A 24136-nucleotide genomic window follows, 5' to 3' on the forward strand; every position below is an offset into this window, starting at 1 on the left:
CTGAACACACACATCAGAATTATAAAACTGCTTCACCAATTATTACCCTAAAATACTCCCATATTTTTCAATTTATTTTTTTCTTCTGCATTAATTTGTGTCAGATTATTTACTATTCCTTATGGCAGTGTGTGGTGGTGAAGCCCAGGTAGAAGGAAGGTTTTTAATGAAGTTAGACTAGATTATCATAATGATCCCCCTTTAACTATCCTTGGCTGCTCCCCAGAGCTTTCAGGGCTCTCCAAAACTTGACCCATGCAACTTGTGAAAAGCTCCAACTACTGCCACTTCAAAAGTGGCGCTGTAAATGTACTGCCACACATAGGAAATAGTCATTGAAGTACAAGGTCTAATTTTCTGCTGAAACATATATCTCTATGCAAGCCAAATGCCATCAGTGAAACAGCAGGTAAACCCTGGGTATAATTTGATCCAAGATTTCTGACTCTACAAAATCTTGCTTTTATGATCCAGCATGTGTTGCAACTTGCACACACTTAGGGCCAAATTCTGACCTCAAATACTGACCAATATGATTTCAGTGGCACTGCAAACATCGTAAATCACTGCAAAATTTGGCTCAAAGAGATTGCACAGATGTAACTAAAAGCTAGTCCTAAGACTACAGCAATTACCATTAAAAAGTCAGTTTATTCACAGGTACTATATAATAGTTTCTGAGATACACATTATTATTCCAAGCCGAGAGATGCATCTGTTGTATTTTAGCGACCACTGTATGATAACACCAGATAATAATAATACCTAGCAATAAATATTTAATAGCAGCCATCCTATATATAGCAGAGTAGACATGCAGGGTGAGGTGGAAGTGAGCTGGAAGAGGGATTTAATAGAACTACCTTTTTGGTTACAGTGAACAGTTGGGGGAAAAAAAGATTAGTCATAAATAGAGTTGTTTCCAAAAGTTTACAGACAATGAATTAAAGGTGGGGAACTGCTGATGTACCTTACTGAAGTTGTACCTTTATTGATCTGTAGTACAAGAAATTGTTCTTTTATTTACTTGCATTGTGTCAATTGTTAATGGACACCAAAATCAAATAATAATTCTCTTGGAATATGCCATTTTCTAAGGAAGGAATTAGAACATAAGAATGGCCTTACTGGGTCAGACCATAGGTCCATCCAGCCCAGTATCCTGTCTACCAACAGTGGCAAATGCCAGGTGCCCCAGAGGGAGTGAACCTAACAGGTAATGAATTCTGTAATTGGGCATGTGAGATTAGTCATCCACAAAATGTTTATAGATACTGAAAAGTGTGAACAGAAAAGAAAGGAGAGAAATGAAAAAGTGAACCATAGTTTAAAGTGACTGGTTTTATGTGTTTTTCAGTCATCCAGATTTATTACTTAGCACTTTTGATCCATGAATATCATGTCTGTCTCAATTTAAAGTGAGCGGTGAGCTCAATCATAATATCATCTACTTTTAAAAAATAAACCAATAATTTCTGGTGTCTGAACAGATCCTGGAAACTACAATGAACCAAACAGGTATACTGGCCAAGCAGAGGTAGAAGAGCTACCTACTAATTAGAAATAGGATGAAAAGAGAAACATTAGAAACAGGTGAAGAAAAACTGTAGATGTGGAGATTGGGATGGCGCAAAAGTATTTAAGGAATATAATAGTGAAAGTGGCATTTTTCTCACGAATTAAAATGTCCAAATTAATGATAAAATATGTGTTTAGTACACAATGTTGCAACGCCCAGACTCAACTACACACTATTCTATAAGATGCATAAATGTTTCCGCAAAATGGTGAAGAAACAAAGACTTTTCACTGGAGATGAAAATGGTCACATATGGAATGAATCCAGACTAAGTCATTGTTGAACCTGTGCTGAAAATGAAGGAAGGCAAATGATCACCCTCATTTCAGGTCCACTAATAGACCATTATCTGTGTGTCATTAATAACCCTGTACTACTGCCTTGACCCACTGCCTTCCAGAATTGCATTCTTAGTCAAGTTCATCCACTGTGGAGGAGAGAGGTCTAGAGGGTCTCTCTTAGTGGCTCACAAAATGAATACTAGACTAAGGGATAGCCTTACATGAAGATATAGAGTCAGCTGTTGGTACAAATTGTGTGTCTGGTCCACTGAGATGATAGGAATAACAAAGGAATAACAAAGATGTAAGCAGAGTCTGAATGAGCTCTCCCCTGACATCTAGTGGTGAGCTGTGGGAAAAGACTTCAAGAGCTGATCTTGTTTGCATGAAAACGCCCACCCTGCCTAGGTGCTCAGTATGATGGGATTGCTTGCCCAAATGATCAGTTGTGGCTAGGGTGACCAGATGTCCTGTTTTTAAAGGGACAGCTCCATTTTTTGGGATTTTTTCTTATATAGGCGCCTACTACCCCTCACTCCCTGTCCTGGTTTTTTACAGTTGCTATCTGGTCACCCTACTTGTGGCTGGCGTTGGATCCCCAGTCTCCTTGTTATTGGGGTAGGAGTAGTAAAGTGTTGTTATCCTTGTTGTGTGAACTGAGGGCAGCAGAACTGTACCTGGCATACCCCACTGGAGAGACTCACCCTCAAATGAAGGGCACTCACAAGGCAGGGGACATGGGTTCCAAAGCCCAATGTGTTGAGGGAGAGAGAGGGTGGAGATAGGTACTTGTACCTGGTGGTGTGGGTGTTCTTTAAGGGTCCTAGACACCATTTGACCCTTCTCTTCATAGTATAATAAAAGAGCTAGTTTAGATTCAACTGAGTCTTATTACATGCTGCAGAGCTGAAATCACTGATACCTAGATCTAAGTATTAGACCTACTTTGGGACAGTGTCTTTATTGCAAGAGACTGCCCAGTGTGCACCAGCAGTGAAGTTCTCCCACTAACAGCTGAAATCACTAAGAGCTGTGTTAAGTGCGGTGCCCTGAAGACATGATGGTGAGTGGCCAGCGGGTGGCTGGTAGAGAGGTGCAGCAAGCAGCCAGCAGGGAGGCTGGTGGAGAGGGCCAGAGCAGAGCCCCACAGAGAGGCGTGGCAATCGGCCGTTGGGGCGATGAGTGAGTGCCGAAGTGTGTAAGGTGCCTCCTTCCTGCCCTCCGCCCCCCCACGGGGTGGAACATGGACTCTGTGGATGAACCTCTGAACTCTGGGGCTGTACTAGCCAAGGACAGCAACTGTGAGTGGGGTGCAGAGAAGGAACGGGCACGTTAAAGGGACTTTTGGGTTGCTGGACTTAAGAACCTGGGAGGCGGGGGGGGGGGGAGAAGGACACTGCCCAACTTACTTGGGGGTGGGTCTTTTGCTCATGGTTTATGTTTATGAACCCTAGTTGCTGTGTTTTCTCAAATTAATGCTGAGTTACTTCCCTCCTTTTATTAAAAGGTTTTGCTGCACTCAGAGTCTGTGCTTGCAAGAGGGGAAGTATTGCCTTGTAGAGGCACCCACGGGGTGGTGTGTAATTGTCCCAGGTAACTGGGTGGGGTCTCGAGCCGGTTTTGTGTTGTATTGTTGAAAAGGAACTCCTGGATAATGAACCTGGCCCTTGTTGATGCTGGCTCCACCTGGCAGAAGGGTTACAAACACATGCTGTGGAAGTGAGCCACATTAACACCTGGCTTACTGCCAGTGAACCTACTGAGGGCAATACTGTAAGGCATTTTGTATGCACAGAATTGCACCACTTTACCTAAGGGTACTGGTTTTAGCAGATTTAGTTAATCAGGTGCAAAACCCAAGATACTTTTAGTTTAAACCAGGCTTATTTTGGTTTAGTATAAGTCAATTATGAACAGATTTAAACTAACGTGAAATTAGTCACTGTTGAACCAAAATAAGGCTATGGATACACTGCACACCTCTTGTGGCGGAGTGTAGCCTCCACGTAGCTATGCGGCAGTAAAAAACAGGCTGCATCCACCCTGTGGTGTGTAGCTACATGCGCTAGTGAAAGGATTTGGCAGTAGGGTGGTGACAAGGAAAGGTTCAGCAACTCGGAACTGATGGAGACTGTTACTGGAGCTTCTGGAGCCTTTCCCTGGCCCAGTGATAGAGTGCCCCGGCCCCTTTTGCCAGGTTATATACATTGATTTTAACATTCCCGTAGTGCAAAACATCCCCCCAGGTTTCAATAATACTAACTAGGTCAAAAATTCCAGTTCTTCTTGTTTGTTACCCAGGCTCCTAGCACTGACATGTATGGAACTGAAGAATTTCTTCTCTTTATGTCCTTTGGCTACTTGATTAATTTTGTTCTCAACATCTCAGTTTTGTGCTAAGTGGCAATATCTTCCCTCTTTTTACCCTCACCTTTTGCTAGCAGTTTAATGCCTGAATACGCTAGCCAGCCTGTCCCCGAGGAAATTGATTCCTTTTCTCCTAAGGTGAGCCATACAAATTATACAGTCCTATATCCCCATAAAAGATGGATTAGTGTTTCACAAAACCAAAACTCTACACCCTATGTCATTTACCTAGCCAGCACAGTGCCACAAGAAATGGTGGGAAAATAAGCAACTGATTCAAGTCAAAGTTTTGCATAAGACAAGAGAGCATGGAATCACCATTGCCTTTCATCATGTTCTTAATTTGGACATTAAGAATGGTAGATGGGTTGGAGGACATGATATTGTGAGTTCTAGAGTTAAGCTCTTTAGCTTATGCAGATGACATAGTACAACTGGGAGACACATTTGAATGAATGATGATACTCCTCACTACCCTGAAAAATTGGTGCAATCAGCATGGATTTACAGCAAATGCCATGAAGACAAAGTAGTTGCATCTTGGAAAAGGGACAATAAGTAAAGTGTTGAAAACAGCAGCAGTGAAGTCACAGAACAAGTAATGTCTTACATGTACCTAGGAAGCTTGATCTGTGCCTGTGGTTCCATCAAGGATGAGGTTAAAAGAACCATGATTTAGCTACAATGCTGCACAGAAATTGAGGAAATTATGGACTGATAAAAATATTTCACTTGGTAACAAGTGAAAATGTATCAAACCAGTGTACGAATGGCATTAATCTATGGTCTGGAAGAAGCTGCATTCAATTAAACAAACATCAGATGCCTGGAGGCAGTAGATATGACAGTTCTTTGGAAGGCAGCAGATGTAAAGTAGGATTTTAAGAGAAAGGAAGAAGTTAGGAGAGTAGGATGTGAAATCAGGGTATGGGATTGGCTGCAATCAAAAAGATTACAATAATGGGGACACTGTAGCAAACATACAGATGACAGCATGCCAAAGAAAATAATGCAAAGGTAACCAAGGCCAGTCAGACCTAGAGACCAACCACAGATCAGATGGCATGACATTATACACAAGGACATGACTAGGCTGGGCTTAATAGAGGAACAAACCATGGACAGGAATGAATGGTGACGCTCTAATGCTCTGCCTGTCTGTAAAGATTCTTTGAAATGAGAAGAAAAAGAAGTTTGAAGATGAAAGAATAGGTGTTGTGGGTTCTTTCCAAGACTGACCTCAGTTCTAATTGGAACTTTTTTTAGTTTTGTTTAGAAGAGCCTCAATTTCCCATAGGAGCTTGCACCATCTTTGTACCTCCACAAGCCCTTTAACTCTAGAATAAGGAACCTAAAAACAGTTTACAGTATTATTTTTTATATTATTAATGCATATCATGAAATTTATAGGATATGCAATGTGTCTGAGTTAATGTGGAAAAGAATGTTTAGACTTCCTGATCTGAGTGATTGATTTCATAGCCTTAAAATTACATGAACTCTAGCCGTTTCTATTTAATATTAAAGCTCCATGGGGCACTAAAAATACTGAGCAGAATGACTGATAACAGATGCACAGAAAAAATGAATTTCTCTATGCCCGCCCAGAAGTCACGTTTTCATTAATTATTTTCTATATAATCCACTTAAGTTATCAATTACATTTTAGTAACTTAAAATATAGAACAAACAAACAACATGGAGAGAACATACTAGAGAGCAACAATAAGGTACCACAACAGTTAATCAATGTCAACGTCTGTCTGTAAACAATTAGGGATATGCATCTGTGTGTGATTACACATCCATGACCCTAACACACACACCTCCCTATTTTTATATGCATTTTTCAAAAGGCTGGCCCATAAATGCTTTATGAAGTAGGAACAAATCATGGAAACAATAAGTGATCAGACAGAAAGAGTTTGATTAACAGAAGGTGATACAACAGAAGAACAGGATACTGGGCTAGATGGACCATTGGGCTGACCCAGAATCTTGTCTTCTGACAATGGCCAGTGCCAGGTGCCCCAAAGGGAAGGAACAGAACTGGTAATCAAGTGATCCATCCCCTGTCGCCCATCCCCAGACTTATACTTGACCCATAATTACCTTTTTCAAAGTCACTTTTCTGATCTTTTCCTGTACTCTGCTTCTTTAAGGCAAGAGAAACAGAGTGAGAGAGGCTGCAGCTGTTGGTGTCCAAGAGCCACCACCTGCTTATGTTAACTGGGACTGAATTACACAAACTGAATTGTAGATGATTTACTAATCTTTTCCCTAGAGGAAGGAAAACTCTCTCTCTAACATCACTAATGTCTGTGAGTTATTAGTTTGTACACATAATCTCTGTTACTGCCTGCTGTGCTAGGACATGAACTCAGGGCAGAGGTCAAAAGGATCAAAGGCACAAATACCCACTGAAATGAATGACATCAGTTATCATTCTCATTTCATAATAAAGTATGTATTTATGTGATACAAACCCTTTGTACGCCTGGAACTGAACGATGCCTGAAACCGAACGATGCCTGAAACCTTGGTAGTTATACCAGCACTTACAGGCGGACTCACAACAATACCGTTTTCTTTGGCTAAAGTGATATTTACTTATTCTGAGCCTACTTTCTGGGGGAGAAAATCCTACTAAAACTACATTTTGTGAAATAAGCAAGACAGTGAAAAGCTTTAGAGTACATGTTAATTGTTTGGGACCACTTTTCATAAAGTTATGCTAGACCACAAGTTACATTCAGCAATAATTTCCAGAAGTACCTACTACATCATTGGCACTTTCCAAACAAACAGTTAAAAAGGGTGATCCCTATTCCCAAAAGCTCACAATCTAAGGAAGACTCCATTGCAGAAAGCAATAATAAGTGTTATTTATATTTCCTTTAGCACAGAATTTCCAAAAATTTGAAAGCTGAGACCTTCAGAAAATATTAAGCCAATTATGTCCTGTTTCAGTTCCAGCTTGTATTGTTAAAGGCCTACTCCTATTAGGATTTTAATTAAATGAAATGAAATTATATTTTAAAAACAGATCCTTAAATTTATACTTTATGAACTGATAATATATACATTTATATAGGATGTTAAGTATTGCTCAAATACAAGTTATTATTTAAAACTGGCCTAAACATTACTTTTCAGGTTTACAATATTATTACTCAACAGTGACAGAGACCTATTGTTTCAGGCTCTCTGCAAATTCAGGCAGATATCACCACATCACATCATTTCAATCACACTTTTAAGTTCTTCACCACAACCATAACAACTAGAGACTAACTTTGGAAAAAAACAAACCTCAAACACTGGTGAACAATTTTGCACCCCTTGGAGTGTCCCTTGGACACTGTTTAGGAGACACTGCTATGGCATTTTGCAGCGAGGTCGAAGACTCACCGGTGTGGCACTCCTGCTGGTCATCTGGGAATTAGCTCTTTTCCAGCATAAGGAGCACCCTCTGCAGGCCAGTGTCTCGCTTGCCGCTGGCCCTGTGTCCCTCCTGGACCCTGGTGCCTTTTACCTCAGGTTTCTGCCCCAGCAGTACCCCCACACTCTGGGTTTCCCCACCAAGGAGAACCCCCAACCCTCTAAATCCACCTTGCCTCAGTGGCTACCGCCAGTCATCATCTAGCCCCCACTCACGGGCGCAGACTGCAGTCTGTAATGGCCACTTATCATTGGCAAAGGGTGAGGACCTGCTACCTCTGCCTATTCCCAAGCTGTATCTCTGCAGCCCCACTACCTCTTCATACCGGGGCTGCAGAGATACAGCTTCATAGGCCGTCATCAAGGCCTGCAGCCTGAGGGTTTACCAGGCTGGAGGTCCCCAGCTCCCTTGTCCTATTCCCCAGCACTGCTCTGGTTCAGGTACCTTCCTCTCAGGGCTTGTCTTCACTACCCGCCCAGATCGGCGGGTAGAAATCAATCTCTCGGGGATCGATTTATCACATCTTGTCGGGACGCGATAATCGATCCCCAAATTGACGCACGTACTCCACCAGCCCAGGTAGGAGTAAGCGCCGTCAACGGGGGAGCCGCGGCGGTTGATTTGCCGCTGTCCTCACAGCGGGGTAAGTCGGATCAGATACGTCGAATTCAGCTACGCTATTCCCGTAGCTGAATTTGCGTATCTGAAATCGATCCCCGTAATGTAGACGTAGCCTCAGGCAGCTAGCCCTTCTCCCTCTAGGGCTGGAGGGAGACTCCTCCAGCTTTTCGCCCACAGCTCTCTTATCAGGGCCAGCAGGGCCCTAATTGAGTAGGCCACAGCTGTGGCTGCTTCCCCTCCTAGCCTTCCCCAGCTGTTCTCACTCCTCTTATTTCAGGAGCTGAGTAACCACCCCGCTACACATATGTTTTAAAAATGTATTTGCCTAAGAAAACCCAACGCAAATAAGTCACCCCCAAAATAAACCTAAACCCCTTTCCAAAAATGCTGGTGCAATATAGAAATAATGGAATAAAATGTTATAGTATAGAATAGAATGACAAACTTATTTTTGCAGATAGTAAGCAGTACTGGTGATAAAAATATTGTTTTTCTCACTGATAACCAAATATTGATGACCACAAAATCAATTCTGGATTAATTGACATCTCCAATCTCCATGTTGGAAGTACGTAGTATGCCATGTGAAGGTACGGGCTGATGTGCATATAGATAGGGTATTTCATTAACTTTATGTGATTTCATGCCGTCATTCCTTTTACTTTCAAAATGTTCTAATTCTAGGAACAATATCACAAAGTGGTATTATGCTGTTGTCTCCAGACAATTACAATCTTCAACATGACCTTTCCAGGAATTACATCAAAATAGGAGCAATTAGTGTGTGTGTGGTGGTGGGGTGGGGTGGTCTTACAAGTGAGAAAAATATATAGATACAGGGAATATAATTCCTGAACATCTGCAATAATAATGCAATCTAAGCAATGACCTCTCCGCAGATGTCTTGAATGTGTTCTTACTGAAATCGCCTAATGGATTCTGTAATCTATTATTTATTGCAAGAGTATCTGTTATAGATTCTTATTAGAGAACTCTCCTGTGTTTACAGCATTATTGCATCTAAAATCTCTAAAAGTGATAGAGATGCAGCACCTTATTTAGAACGCAGCTAGGATTTCCTCTGTAGTTTCATTTTTAATTTATTAAAAACAAAACAACAACAAACCTCTACTTGGCCTGTTTTAATATATCATCACGTATCCTTACCTAGGCCCAATGAAAGCTACAAAAGCAGACATGGGACTATTATTGATACTTAGTGACATACCTCCATGTTGTACTTTTCCACTGTCCTTCTCAAGGGGTCCACAACCTGCCAGCAAATCAAGATGCAAAGATCAATCAGCAGCATCCCTCCAACTATCACCATCAGCTTCTGGTCCTTAATGATCTGGAAGGACAAACATAGAGCAGAGGAGGGCATTCCCATGAGTCTGAGATTCCTCTGGAGCCTTCCTCACATGCAGTGAAAAAACATGCACTGTTGCTAAATAGGCTTTTTAATAATATAGAGAGAATTATTTCAGAAATAGCAGGTGAAAGAAAGATACTGTAGTTTTGTCTCTTGTTTAATGTCAGTGTCTAACGATTATATAGACATCTCAAAAGGAGATAGTGAGGGGTGGTAAATACTTATTAACAACTTCAGAATTCTGGAAAATCTAGAAGATTCAATCCCAAAGATCAATTGCTATGTGTATGTGTGTGGGTATAGAAGTCCATTAATTATTACAGCTCTCACCATAGCAAATGCTATAGTTACATTTTCAATTCAAGTTCCAGTTTTAAATCCTGTTTTCTAGTAAGGGGAATATATGTTTCCTTTGCTACCAAATTAAGAGGTTTTTTGCACATGCAACTCAGAACAGTTAACTTTAATATTTTAAAGTTTGCATATGCCTAGATTTCAATAGAGAATAGTTGCTTTACTAGTTAAAATAAATAAATAAAACCTACACTTACAGCCTTACAGGAGTATAGCAGCATCTACATATAATTTCTATTACATACAAAAAACTTCACCTTTAATGTTCTTTTAATTTAAAGTCAAATACTTCAAAGTTAGGAAATGCCACAATGAAGGCTGACTCTTAATTCAGCCCCCCTTGTACATATGCATTCGGATACAGTCTTTAATTACAAAATCACAGAGCATTTTTTCTACAGGGCCCACATTTCAGTGTTCAATGAAAAGGCCACCAGAATGGGCAAAACAATGCATTTTCCCCTACTCTCATTCACGGAAATGGGTGAACTGCTTTAGTGAAAAAAATTTAAACAAATTCAACCTGAGAGGGACACCTGGCATGGAAAATTTCAGCCCAAATGATTAAATGTTGTCAAAGTTATAAGCAATTGAAGCCAGGGTCTTAAAATGGGAAGAGTTAGGCAACCTACCACCCCTACCTATAAGAAATTGCATTTTATATTGAGTTTCTATAAAGTTGCAGGAAGGGGTGCAGATTATATCACTTCATTTTTTTCTTCCATTTGGAAATTAAAAGCTTTCCCCTACTTACTCTTATAGCATATGTTTTTAATTTTATTTAAACTATGTAAACTTTCACATATTGTGTCTGTAATCCCTTTCCACTGAAATTTCAGGAATAAAATTATCTCTAAATCAGTTACTCCACAAGCTACTAATTAAAAAATTTGACAAAAATTATAACTAGAAACATAAGTATGAAGGAAATATATGAGTTTATTTAGTATAATAAATTCTCCATTCTCAGAGAAGCTACTGCAATATTGTATGCCACTTTCTACTAGCTGCTTCCCCAGTTATTTAAACTATTTGGAGTAAAAATACTAAGTTCAGCAACCAGAGTAACTGAAGTTACCTTATGTGTTATTTCCATTTTCTTCCTTACTAAAGTCCATATATCTAATATTGTCATAATTAAGGGTTAAAGCATGACCCTTACTACATGCTCACCCACTTAGGTTACCTGTGGGCAGTTACATTGTTATTAGTCTCCCAAGAGAAAGCAAGCAGGTCTGCTTAGGCACACTGCCTTTTTCTGGGAATAACACATAGAAGGCAGGGAACTGTTCAGCTGGGAGCTGTCCCTCTCAGAAGGAAGAGACATGTGGGGCTTCACCCAAGAGAGGTGATGGCTGGGGAGCTAGAAGCCTGAGAGGAAAATACAGGTGGAATTACCTTGAACTGTTACACAAGTTATTATTTTTAATGAGTAGAAGTGTGTCCATTAGCCTAGAGGGAAGCCTCCTAACAGTTCTGCTTTTGAATTTTTGAAAGAGCATTTATCTGCAGTTACCACAGCAAATCTTGCAAGATAATGGTCATTCCTTATTGTCATTTGCCATAATGACCAAAGACCTAAAGACTGTCCTTTGCAAAAGGATTGGGCCACATGTCTGGGGATTGATCCTGCTTTGAGCAGGGAGTTGGACTAGATGATCTCCTGAGGTCCCTTCCAACCCAGATATTCTATGATATTCTATGATTAACCATATCAGGCATGCAGGGACCATCTAATTGGCCTTTCAAAAAACAAAGGTAGCCCATGAAGTGGAGTAATGGGGAAAATGACCTGCATAAAAGTTAAGACCATGCTGAAGAGAACCGTTTTCTCTTGACATCACCATCATCTTAAGCTTGGCGCCCCTTTCTTCCCTGGACTTGCCAGCCAGAGGGAGAAGAGGTAAAAGATTCAGGTCAATAGCTATGAAAGCCTGATCAATCTGAAACTAACCAAGATATCCTGAATGTGTCTCATTAAGCTACTTTATGAGCTCTGGCCACCTGTTCCATTGACTGGTTCCAGTTAACAACAGTCACATGAATCAAAGATCCCAAGAAACAAGGAAGAAGAAAAAATGCATCCTGGTTTTTATTTTTGTTTGGCATGAGGGGATGACTCAGTGCTCCATGAGGTAGAGAGGGGGAGACAGAGAGAAAGATGGCACCCTCAATAGTTCCCCAGAAATGAATATTAAATCCCTGATATGTTATCTAATCAGAGATTCTCCTGGGTTAGAAAGGGGCATTATTCAAGAAGCTGCTAGTGTGTATGATTTAACAATCACCTCTGTGTTAAGTCCTGTAGAAAGATTATGTGTTATTATCTGAAGAAGGAGGGAATAGAGCAGCGAAACAATAGCCTGTAACCTTAATGAGCCTAAAGAAAGTAGAGTTAAAAGGGGAATTACAAAAACATAATTCTAATAGCTGTATTTTCTTTAAATGAAGAACAGGATTATGTCCTGATTTTGTCAGTCTCACTGGCTATGGCAATCGGCTCCTTCTTGAATCTCCCATGTAGGTTAATAGAGTAACCCTTCCTTATGTCAACCTCATAATTTGATTTGACTGCATGTGTATTAATTTGAAAAATTGACCCATCAATCCATTGATTTTATTTCATTTGTGATCTTGATTTGATCATTGTATTATTTTATGTTTTATTAGTTTATAGAAGTTATAATAAGCTAGTCAGCAACATGCTTGATGAGTTTTATGTTTGCTTGCTCATTCTTTTAATAAAAGTTTACTGGCCTGGTTTCTCTCTCAAAACTGCAACATGCGTCAAACTACCCTGAGGGCAAAAGTACTATAATTAAGACATTGATGAGCCACTTGGTTCTGCCCTTAAATCAATATCTACATCCCTTGCATCTGACATAATCATATTGTTAATTCCAACATTTTATACACCTTATTATGGCTAGAATTGGTAGCAATGAATGTGGTTAAGGTTGCCTTACACTTTCAATTATAAGCCTCTGTTCTCTGTTCTGTATAATTTTGCCAAACTTTATCTGTTGAGGCTGAGATTTTTCATGCTTGTTCTCTGCCTCACGCTGAATTGTTTTGCAAGATTTTTTTTAAATGGTTCAGCTGTGTCACAGAACAAAGTTGGCAAAAAAGCCATAGGTTTACTAATGTTAACATTTTTTCCCTTTTTTGCAGAGACTTAGCATTGCTATAATTTGGAGCAGGAACTTGACATTTGGCAGGAGGATAATTCTGTGGTCAGTAATTTGCCTTTTTATGTCCTCATGAAAATCCATTCAGATTTGGCTGAATTATAAGCCTCTGAAAAGTGCCATTTGTACGCGATCAACAGAGCTTGTTAGAAGCTTGCTGATATCTCCCCCCGCCCAGTGGCATACAGAACAGCCCACCTGCATTCTTGGATGTCAGCACATTCACTCCTCAAGAAGTACTGGATACTCTGAACGAGGCTGACTCAAGACCTGTGAATCTGATCCATGCCCTTCCTGGCAACTGGTGCCACTCATGACCAAAATAGCCAGTGCCTCATTCAGGAAAGGTATCTTCCATTCCTCCTTCCAGAATGCAATAGTCTGACTAACATTGAAGAAAACAAGCTAGGAGCCATCAGTTTTAACCAACTATTGTCCAGAATCAATTCTTCAGTTCCTGAGAAAGCTCACAGAAAAGCTAGCTGAAAGACAAGGAGGGATTCGCTCTGGTGCTATTATGCTAGTATGCCACTAGGTCACTTGGTAAGATGACATGATCTCAAGTGTCAGCAATATGCAGATGACACACAGGTCTACTGATCCTTCACCACCAACACAGCCTAGTAGTTGGACAAGATCAGCTCCTAGGTGAAGAAACTGAGCAATGGACATTATACGGGTGGGTAGAGGAAAGCACTTTGAGGAGTCTGCAGCAATTGTGCAATTTCTGTTGGTTGAATCTACACACCACAATCAGTCACTGCAGTCCTTAGTGTAGGAGCGCTCCTGGATTCTTCACTGACGCTAACCACTCCTATATCAGCATCTCTACATTTTCCCATTGACTAGGAGACTAAGTCCCATCCTGGCAGACCAATGACCTGACCCCATTATACGCACTTTCATCACCTCCAGTATGGAAGGCAGCAATGTCACATACCTGGGCATGGAGCCATCAGTCCTTAGGAAACTCCAACTAGTACAGAAAATGGCAGTGCATCTCCTCAGTAACATGGGCTACCACGAGCACATCAAACCTGGTCTCTGCTGTCTACACTGGCTTCCCATAGAACATCAAGTCAAGTTCAAGATTTTGGTCTATATCTTAAAGACACTCAATGGTCTCAGCTCAGAGATCACCTAAAGCTAAAAGATCACCTAAAAACTATGGTCTGAAGACTGGTAATTACACCTTTCCTCAGGCACAATAACACTTTGTACAACAACGGTAAAGCTCACCCGTGCAGGACACAGAACTTTCTCAGGGGCCAATCCGAGACTAAACTCCCCAAAAATATAGGACTATCACAAACCTCACCATTCCACACAAAGTGCAAGACACATGACTTCACTCTTGTATTCTCTCATATAAACACATAGCAGTGTGTAAACAAACAAACAAACAAACCCCAACACCAACAAAAAACCTTACCAAATAAACCACTAAACTAAGAACTGGATAAGTATCATTCACTCCATTTTATGGATGAAGTAATTAAAGAGGTGTACAAAGTTACTTCAGACAAAACTGGAAACAGAACCTAGATCTCTAATATCGCAGAGTCAAGTCTTTTCTACATCTCCTTTCAAAATGAATGTGCCATGTCTATGTGACAGGTTGTGCTGTCTGTAATCACTCAACCATACTTCCCCTACAGCCAGGAATTGAACCCAGAAAGACAGATTCCCAACATTTCTCTATCTAGTAAGTAGTTGTTAAAGCCACTGGCAACATGGGTAATGCTCTTGCCCTAGGGGCTGGTCCATATAAAGGATGACATATGTTTCTAACTCCTTTATCAAGTTTGCAACTCAAAATAAAAGGGGGTTACTTACCTGTACAATAACTGATGTTCTTTAAGAGAACTTATATACATTCCACAGCTGGCGACTTCATGTCCAGTGCATATGTGTCAGAGAACTTCCTAGTCAGCAACATCTGCAAGGGTGCCACATGCACCCTTCAGTCTTCTTGTGTTTCAGAAAGGGTAGAAAGAGCAGCACTGCCCCACTACACCCAGCTCCTTTGCCATGGTTTGTGGGACTCCAAAGTAGTGGGGAAGAAGGGTGGAATATGTATATGGACTCACATCTCAAAGAACATCAATTACTGCATAGATAAGCAAAAACTGCAAATGACACAAAGTTTGAAGGTATTCCCAATACAGAGGAGGACAGGAATATCATACATGATTTGGATGACCTTAAAAACTAGAGTAATAAAATGGGATGAAATTTAATAGTGCAAAGTGAAACATCATGGACTTAGAGACTAACAACAACATTTTTTGCTATATGCTGGGGATGTACCATTTCAAAGTGACAGAGGAGGAGAAATACATTGGTGTACTGGTCAATCACAGGCTGACTGTGAGCTGCCAATGTGATACGGCCATGAAAAAAGCTAATGCATGAGGCGAGGTATTTCCAGTAGAGACAGGGAAGTGTTAGTACCATTTCACAAGGCACTGGTGAGACCTCATCTGGAATACTGTGTGCAGTTCTGGATGCCCATGTTTAAGAAAGATGAATTCAAACTGGAGCAGATATAAAGAAGAGCTACTAGGATAATCAGAGGAATGGAGAACCTGCCATATGAGAGGAGACTTAAGAAGATTAGCTTGTTTAGCCTAACAAAATGAAGGCTGCGAGGAAATATGATTGCTCTCTATAAATACAGCAGAGGGATAAACACCAGGGAGGGAGAGGAGTTATTTAAGGACCAAGGCTGGCACAGGTACAAATGGATATAAACTAGACATGAACAAATTTAGGCTTGAAATTAGATGAAGCTTTCTAACCATCAGAGCACAGAAGTTCTGGAACAACCTTCCAAGAGGAATAGTGGGGCAAAAAAACCTAACTTCTTTCAAGACTGAGCTTGATACATTTATGGAGGGGATGGTATGATGAGATTGCTGACAATAGCATGTGGCCCATCTGCATCTGCTATTAGCAAATACCTTCAATGGCCAGAGATGGGACACTAGATGGAGAAGACTCCACATTAGCATAGAGAATTGTTTTCAAGGAGTGAGACTGGTGATCTCTAACTAACTGATTGCCATATTTGGGGTTGGAAGAGAATTTTCCCCCCAGGTCAGACTGGCAGAAACCCTGGTTTTGGTTTTTTTTGTAATTTTTTGTATTCCTCTGCAGAATGGGACATGGGTCACTTGCTAGTTTGAACAAGAGTAAATAGTGGATTCTCTGTAATTTGGAGTCTTTAAATCAAGATTTGAGGACTTAGGTAAATCAGCCAGACTGGGGTGGCAGGCCAATAATATCCATGCTTGCGGCTGCTGGAAATGGAGCCTCATCTGAGCTGTAACAAACATGCAGGCCACCAGTTGCCTGAGGGAGGAACTTATCTGCATTCAACGGTAAGGCTGAAGGTAAGAGAACAGGTCCCTCAAAGTCTGGAACCTGTGAAGTGCAAAGTAGGCCATGGCTGTGGTGGTATCCAATATGGACCCTATAAACTGTTGTGTGGGCATCAGGGTTGACTTATTTTTGTTCACTAGCAGGCCTAAACATACAAACAGCCCATGGCTGTATTTGGGTCTCCAAGTGGCCTCAGACTGGCCAGTCATCAAGGTAGGGGAAGACTTGAATGTTTAGCCTCCTGAGGTAGGCCACAACCACTGCTAGGTACTTTGTAAACACCCTTTGTGCTATACAAAATCCAAACAGCCAGACACAATACTGTCAAGTCACTGACAGTATTGTGTCTGGCTGTTTGGATTTTGTATAGCACAAAGGGTGTTTACAAAGTACCTAGCAGTGACTGTAGCCTGTCGTGAACCTCAGAAAACATTTGTGGGCTGGATGTATTGCAATATATAATATACATCCTGGAGGCTGAGGGTGGCATAATAGTCTTTCTAATCTAGGGATAAGATGTTTGAGGCAAGAGACACCATCCTGAAACAGAATTTCAGGATGTACATATTTAAATCTCATAGGTCAAATATTTCCTGAAGCTGCTCCCCGATTTTTCTTGGGGATGAGAAAATAGCTCAAGTAGAACCCTTTCCCCTTTCTGCTGTGGGGGACTTTTTCTATGGCATTGAAAGCTGGGAGGAACTGCACCTTGCTTTAATGCATTCTCTTAAGATGGGTCGCTGAACAGGCATGGGGAATATGGGTGGGTAGGGAGCAGGAGAGCAATTGTATTGCCCATCTCCATTACATTAGATGTCCAATGGGTCTCATGTGACTTTGGACTAGATGTGGTGCAAAGAAGCCAGATGGTTGCCAAAAGGGGAGAGATGTCTAGGGCTGAAAAATAAGTGATATGCTGTCCTTGGGCATGGAGTCAAATCTGCTGCCCTGTTGCAGAGGAGGAAGGTTGGTGTGAGGAAGTGGTGACTCCTCCTGAGGCCTTCCTCTTTGAAACCTGCCCCTTCCGAGAAGGCACGGGTGCTCTGTATTGATAGTAAAGGAGCTGCCTGTGGTATATCTGAGGCCTGAAATGCCATCACTTGAAGGTTGGAGTGTAGACCTGCAAGGACCTGAGCATGGCCCTAAAGTGACCCCATGGCTGCTTAGGTCTTGTTGTGGAACAAGGAGTATCCTTCAAAAGAAAGACCTACAATTGTGGTTTGTAGCTCCTTAAGAATTCCTGACAAGGACAGCCATGAAGAGCAGTGCATTGTTGCTGCTGTTGCCATTGTTCTGGAAGCTGGGTCCACAGCATCCAATGCCTCCTGGAGGTATTGCTTAGCAACCAGCTATTCTTCTGACTCAAAAGTCTAGAATTCACTCCTGAATTCTGGTGGGAACTTTCAATTGACGCACAGGATGACACACCACTTAACATGGTTATACTTCACCAGGATTGCTTGATATCCTCATTTGGAGGCTTCGGATAGACGATGACTTCCTGCCAAGCAAATTTATGCACTCCTTCCCCTTATCTTTCTGTGTTAATTTCTGAAGGTGCTGGTGCATTCTTTCAGTCACTGCCACCAGTGACCCTAGAACCAGGTGTGAGGAGAACTGCTTGTCGCCCATGGCCAATACCCAGTACCACCAATTGGCCCACGTTGAAGTCAGTGCTATGGAAGCAGGCATCTGCTACAGGACCTTCACTGGCTCCAGCAGTCACTCATTTATAGGAATGGCTACACAGACCAGAACCGATAAGTGTAATATATTGAGTACCTTGTGCAGCGTATCTTCATACCTCTTCGGTCGGGATCTATGGGATTGCTACTACCCATCTCATGAGATCCTAGAAGATTTTATGATTATATATAGAGAGAGTGGCTGATGCCTGATCAAAGGCCAGAGCCTTGTCTGGTAATGAGGAGAAGGTGTTTTCCAGTACTGGCTGTGGATGGTCCAGTTCTGGAGGCTGCTCCTGCAGCTCACTGTCCTGAGGACAGTTGTCCGTCCCTCTCCTCCCCCCAGGCACAGAGAAGCCAACCTGTGTTTGGAGTGTATGGGGGACGTCAGATCTATGATGTTCTGCATTGTCCATAGGGCCCACATGGCCACCCAGGTTGGTACCAGCAGTCCTGCTAAGGGTTGGTATCAAGCTTGTGCCTCAGCTGAGACCAGGTTTCTCTTCCCCATGCAGCGGAGGATGAGATCACCAAGTCATGGGATCTGACTGGGGATTGGTGTAAGCTCTACTCCAAGTCTCTTCCAGGATCAGGGATACCCTCCCTGCTATCAGCAGGACAGATGTCATTGGCCATCAGGGATACCGTGGCAGCCCTGCAGGCAACATCAGGTCCAGGAACCCGGACAGCAGCATCAGCAGTATAAGACGTTCAGGTAAGTCTTTGGTCAAAAGATTTCATGTTTGAGCTCCTGAGGTGCAGGATACTGGTCCCAACTCATTGGTTGATCAGTGACCCTAGGCAGAAAATGAGCCATTAAAGCTGCCTGTGCCATGTTGATGCTGGTGCTGCACAAGGAGGCAATACTGGGGTTGGGACTGGTACCAGCAGGTATTCTGTCTCTCTTGCTACCGACAAAGTGAGTATGGCTGAGCAGGTGCCAGCAAAAACCTCAAACCCTGTGGCAGGTCCAGCTCCACACAGCTAATGCCAGCTGTGGTGCTAAGGGAACTTGTTCTAAGTTTTGATGCATCCTTGATGTCAGGAAGTCTTGTAGTCTTATGCAGCTTAAAGTCTGAGCCTCGAGACAGTATTCTATGCCTCTCCTAACACAAGGACTTGCGCTCAGTGTCTGACTGATCCTGCTGCTACGGTGCACCTCAAAAGGTTTTGAAAATCCCACCAGCTTCGACTTTGATAACCTTTGGTCCCTCAAAGATCTGGAAGTCTGGAGCCATGGATCTGATTCCAGACAAATGGACTGCTCTAACAGGAAAGCCCTCAGGTGGGACTTCCTTGAGTGCTGGCTCCACTTAGAGAATGACCTGCTTTGCTCACACCAGTGCAGAACACACCCCTTACAGAGGCAGAATAAGCAGCTTGTGTGGCTCTTGTTGAGAGGCCTTATAGCCTCAGATGAAGGGCACTCAAAGCTTGGGGAATTATGGTCCACCATGCAGGCCCCACTGGTACTTGGTCTTTGGACAGAGAACTTCGGTCACCAATGACCTCAGGTCTGGTACGCTAACACTAGTCTAAGAGCCAACTGCTGACTTCATTCAGCCATAAAGGTAGGCTGCTCCCAGCGGAACTGCTCAGGGAGGCTGGAGAGGAAAAAAATGTTGGTGGCAGCTAGGAAAGGGAAATAGGTATGGACTCACTCCATTGATTTTGTTGGACATGGCAGAATAAAACTTCACTTAGGGCACCTGTATATCCAGGGCTAGAGCTCAGTACTAGTTAAAAGTTCAGAGGGAAACTAGAAAGATGACTGCTTTATTAACAGTTATCAGTTATGACCAGACAGAATGGAGAAGCAGCTAGTTCAGCTATAACATAATTACACTCACATAACTCTCTTGCAAGTATATTAGAGTTACATCATTAAAATAACCCACTCATTGTTTGATCAGTGACCCTAGGTAGAAAATTGTTGCTTAGCAACTTTTCCAAGCAGAATACTTAGCCTAGGACTGAACTGGATCCTATGTGTGGAGGATTTTCTACAAATAATGTGTAATTGTCATTGCCTGTGCTAAAAGGGATCCCAATCTTTGGAAAGAACACTACAAAGGGCTTGAATAGGTTGGAAGAAATGTTCTGATTTTGTTTGAGATAGCATTCAAATATCTAGTCTATATTTTCATTAATGAACAATTCTGTAGCAAAGTATGATGCATCATTACTAAATAGCTGGGGACATCAATGCACTTGATTACATTTATGATCCTGTTCCAAGCTATTCAGGAATGCATTGTCTCATACTGTATGGCAACGTGTTCTTTGTTCTGTCACCCATTATTCTCATAATGCTTAGAGATTATGGTTGTGGCACCATTTGTGGGCAGTTACATTTCTTTTAGTGTCCTCATTGTTTTCCACAGCTATAGAGGGTTAGTCTTATCAAATCACATCAGACTGAAACTTGCTTATACCAATTATCAGTTCAACTAAAATTGGGTATTTTTCTCCTAAAATCGTATACTTCTAGGGAGTGAGATATTCTACTTTAAATCAGGTTAGGCCCTCATAATGTTTGAAAAAGTGCCATATATAGAATAATTTTGCTCAAAATGCAATGTGGGTTGTTATTAGCTTTGAAATAAAGGGACCTTTCTAGGTTTGGCATTACCAAACATAAAATACAAGAGAGTCTGTCTAACTATGACAATACTTACTACATTTCAAGTGTCACCAAAGGGATTACAGCAAGGTTTTCACCTATTGATATATGTAACTTTTATGTCAAGATTTTCAAAAATAGGAGTCTAAATCCATATTTAGGCAATTAAATAAGTGAACTGGTTTTTCAGAAGTGCTGAGTCTCTAGCAGCTCCCAGTAACCATTGTTTGAGCTCTTGGGAGCTCAGCACTTTGGAAAATCACACCACTTACTTAAGGTCCGAAATATGGATTTAGGAGCCTCACTTTAGGCTGCTATTTTGGAGGCTTTGGACTGACTCTTTATGTGCTATCATGGAAAAAATCAATAAAGTACCTCTGTGTCTGCTCAGATCGTCTTGAAATATGCTCTATTCACATTTGAATAATAATAGTCTATAAAAACATGCTATGAAATTACACCTGAAAAATTCACCATGTATTGGATATGCTATGGGCCATTTGGTCAAGATGCTAAACATTCATAGTGAAAAAACAATTTCAAACATAATGTTTGTTTTATTTCCTATTTTAAAGAATTTAACAATAAGGCCGAAAAAATTAAAATGTTAAGTCTCCATATGTTGGTTCTTTAGAACAGATGGTCTCTAATATTGCATTGGTGGTGCGAATCTGATTAGCTAAAATAATAATCTGGGTGTTTTGCTTTTTCCCCCCAAGACTTATGAACTTTCAGATTTACTTAGTCAAACACAGAGACACCACCTGGGAAATCTATTACAGTTTTTTGCTGTAAGTACAAAAAGCTCTAGCAAAATTTGTATTACAAAAATGTTTTGAAAGGTGTAAATATTTAAAAATTACCTACTGAACAATTATCTTAATAATAGAAATTAGAGATGGAGAGAACTAATTAGGTCATCTAGTCTAATATTATGCTAATGCAGAAAGGACCGGATTTACAAAGGTATTTAAGCACTTAAGATAGGTGCTTAGTGGAATTTACTGAACCTTCTGTTAATACATTATCTAGTGCATTGTTCAGTCTAGTTTTAAATAACTGAAATAATGAGACATCCATTGCATCCCTTTAAGACTTGTGTTGGAAAAATGTGTGGCATTTAATAGAAAATTATAACCTTTCTATGGGTTTTTTTAAACCAACCACAGTATTTAATAGAAATTATATCCTAGCTATAAACTCTATTGGATGGTTAAAAAAATTGATAGAAAGGATATATTTATCTAATAAATTCTACCAATGTATAGAGAGATTTATTTATAATATTATTAAGGGTCATACTCTTTGTGCTGGTACAGCAGTGCGGGGCTCATCAAGAAGCCAGCTATGGCTTCCTGGTTCTTTGCTCAGTCATAGGCACAGGTCAGAGCAGTCTGTGGGCTGCTTTAACATGTGTCAGCTGACAATGGTCCCCAAAGGACAGTTTGCCATCTGACGATAGCTTGAATGCTGTGTGTTCTGCCCAGGCCTTTTCCCTCCCCTGCTCTGTGCCGATATGCCCACTGAGCTGGTGACTGTTGTGAGGGTGGCAGGGTCAAATTATGGCATAGGTATGATAGATTTGTGCCTACTTTGAGCTTTCATTGAACAAAACAGTAAATTTCTGGATCTCATAGTTGTGAAAAGAAGTTTGAAAATGTGACCAGAGAGTACCCAAAACAGCACATGCCTGCACATACTCTGGAATAATAGCTCTGAACGGTGCCAATTCCAAAACCCATTATTCTGGGGCATCCACCAACATCATAGAGTCCTCTGCTGTGGTATATGGTAAGTAATGAATGCAGTGGATGAGGCTCACCTATCCAAACAGATGCACATCCTAACTGATGGGGTAAGTACTGCATGGACCTGTGCTGTCACCCTGCCTCTTTGGAGGGAGAAAAGTCCCATACTTTTTCTGAGGGGAGGGACGGAGAGTTCCTGCTCCTGCTCCATGGGAGGTGGAAGGGAACAGGTTTCCTGCCATTTTCTGCTCCTGCCTCTTTGAGAGAAGAGTGGGCCCTCCACCACTGCTACTCCAAATGTGGTGCAGGACAAGGAGACATGGCTCAGCTGTTACTGAGAATGAGGTCAAGCAAAAACAGGTATTTTTAATAATGGGTGTTTTTTACCCCAACCAGCTTTTTGAAGAGCTCTAGCAGCTCCAGGTTTTGTAGCAGGAAACTGAAATATGACAGAATCAGAGCTACAGCTCTGGTTAGGGGAAAGATGCTGCTGCCATAGAGTCATTGCAAGAAAAGGTCACCAGACTATTTTAACATGGGCAAAACAATGTATTTTTGCACAGCTTTGTTATCAGAAACAGCTGAACTGTTTTGGCTGAAATTTTCCAGATACATTCAGCCTGAGGTAGAGACCTGGCCTGTATAAGTTCAAGCAGTGAAAGTTTGGCAAAGTTATAAGCAACTGAAAACAGGCCTTATAATGAAAAGTGTTAGGTAACCTTAGTAAGTAGTGCTGCCTGCCCCACCTATAATGATTACAGGTTATTTGTTACAAAGGACCCCTGCCTCATTTAGTACACAGTATGGCAAATTAATGAGGCAAAGGGTTCAAAGAGCTAAAAGGAGGTTCTCATGTGTTTAAAGCACTGGACTGGGACTCAGGAGAGCTGGTTTCTATCCTTGGCTCTGCCACAGATTTTCTACAGGCCAAAATGCTCATTGGGGCCAAATTAAGACAAACTTGACTCTAGCATTATCTAGCATTTGAATATTTGATTAACTTTACTTTTACATCTTTTTTAATGTAATATGTCCTTACAGTCAACCTGAATAGAGTACTACTTTGCTACATTTCATAGTGCTACACATAGCTATACCAACTTGGACCTCTGTAAATAATTCTTCTTTCTCCTTGATGTTTACAGCTTTCATCTACTTAGAGGTGATTTTCATATCCCTTCTCTAGTCATCATTTGGTTACACAATACAGATTTAGTCTTTTACTCTTTCCCCATATATGAGTGAGGGCTTCAGGTTGGCAGTATGATTGCAGACTGATTGCAAATATCCAGAGACTCTGATGTAGTGGCATTACAGAGTGGAATAACGATGGCAAAACAGCATAAATGCCAGTCTTTGAAGAAGATAATGCTTTTCATTTCCACTCCCTTCATTCACGTTGCCTTTACCTTAGAACAACATTTTGGCATCAAGATAAAACAAGGCCAGCAGAAGTCTAGGATGGTGGTGGTGAGCTATTAAATACTCAACA

The 24136-nt window shown here is 41.3% G+C and overlaps 1 protein-coding gene across 1 annotated transcript in view; it reads right to left on the reverse strand.

The window, feature by feature from the left end:
• The window catches only part of GABBR2 (gamma-aminobutyric acid type B receptor subunit 2), an 835193-nt gene that overhangs the window by 229419 nt on the left and 581638 nt on the right, over positions 1–24136 (reverse strand). Inside the window, exon 13 of the mRNA XM_034761463.1 lies at positions 9519–9641. Coding sequence (XP_034617354.1) covers positions 9519–9641 — 123 coding nt within the window. The remainder of the gene's footprint in view (positions 1–9518; positions 9642–24136) is intronic.

The sequence above is a fragment of the Trachemys scripta genome, chromosome 2, assembly GCF_013100865.1.
Source record: "Trachemys scripta elegans isolate TJP31775 chromosome 2, CAS_Tse_1.0, whole genome shotgun sequence".
In the NCBI taxonomy this organism is placed as follows: domain Eukaryota; kingdom Metazoa; phylum Chordata; order Testudines; family Emydidae; genus Trachemys; species Trachemys scripta.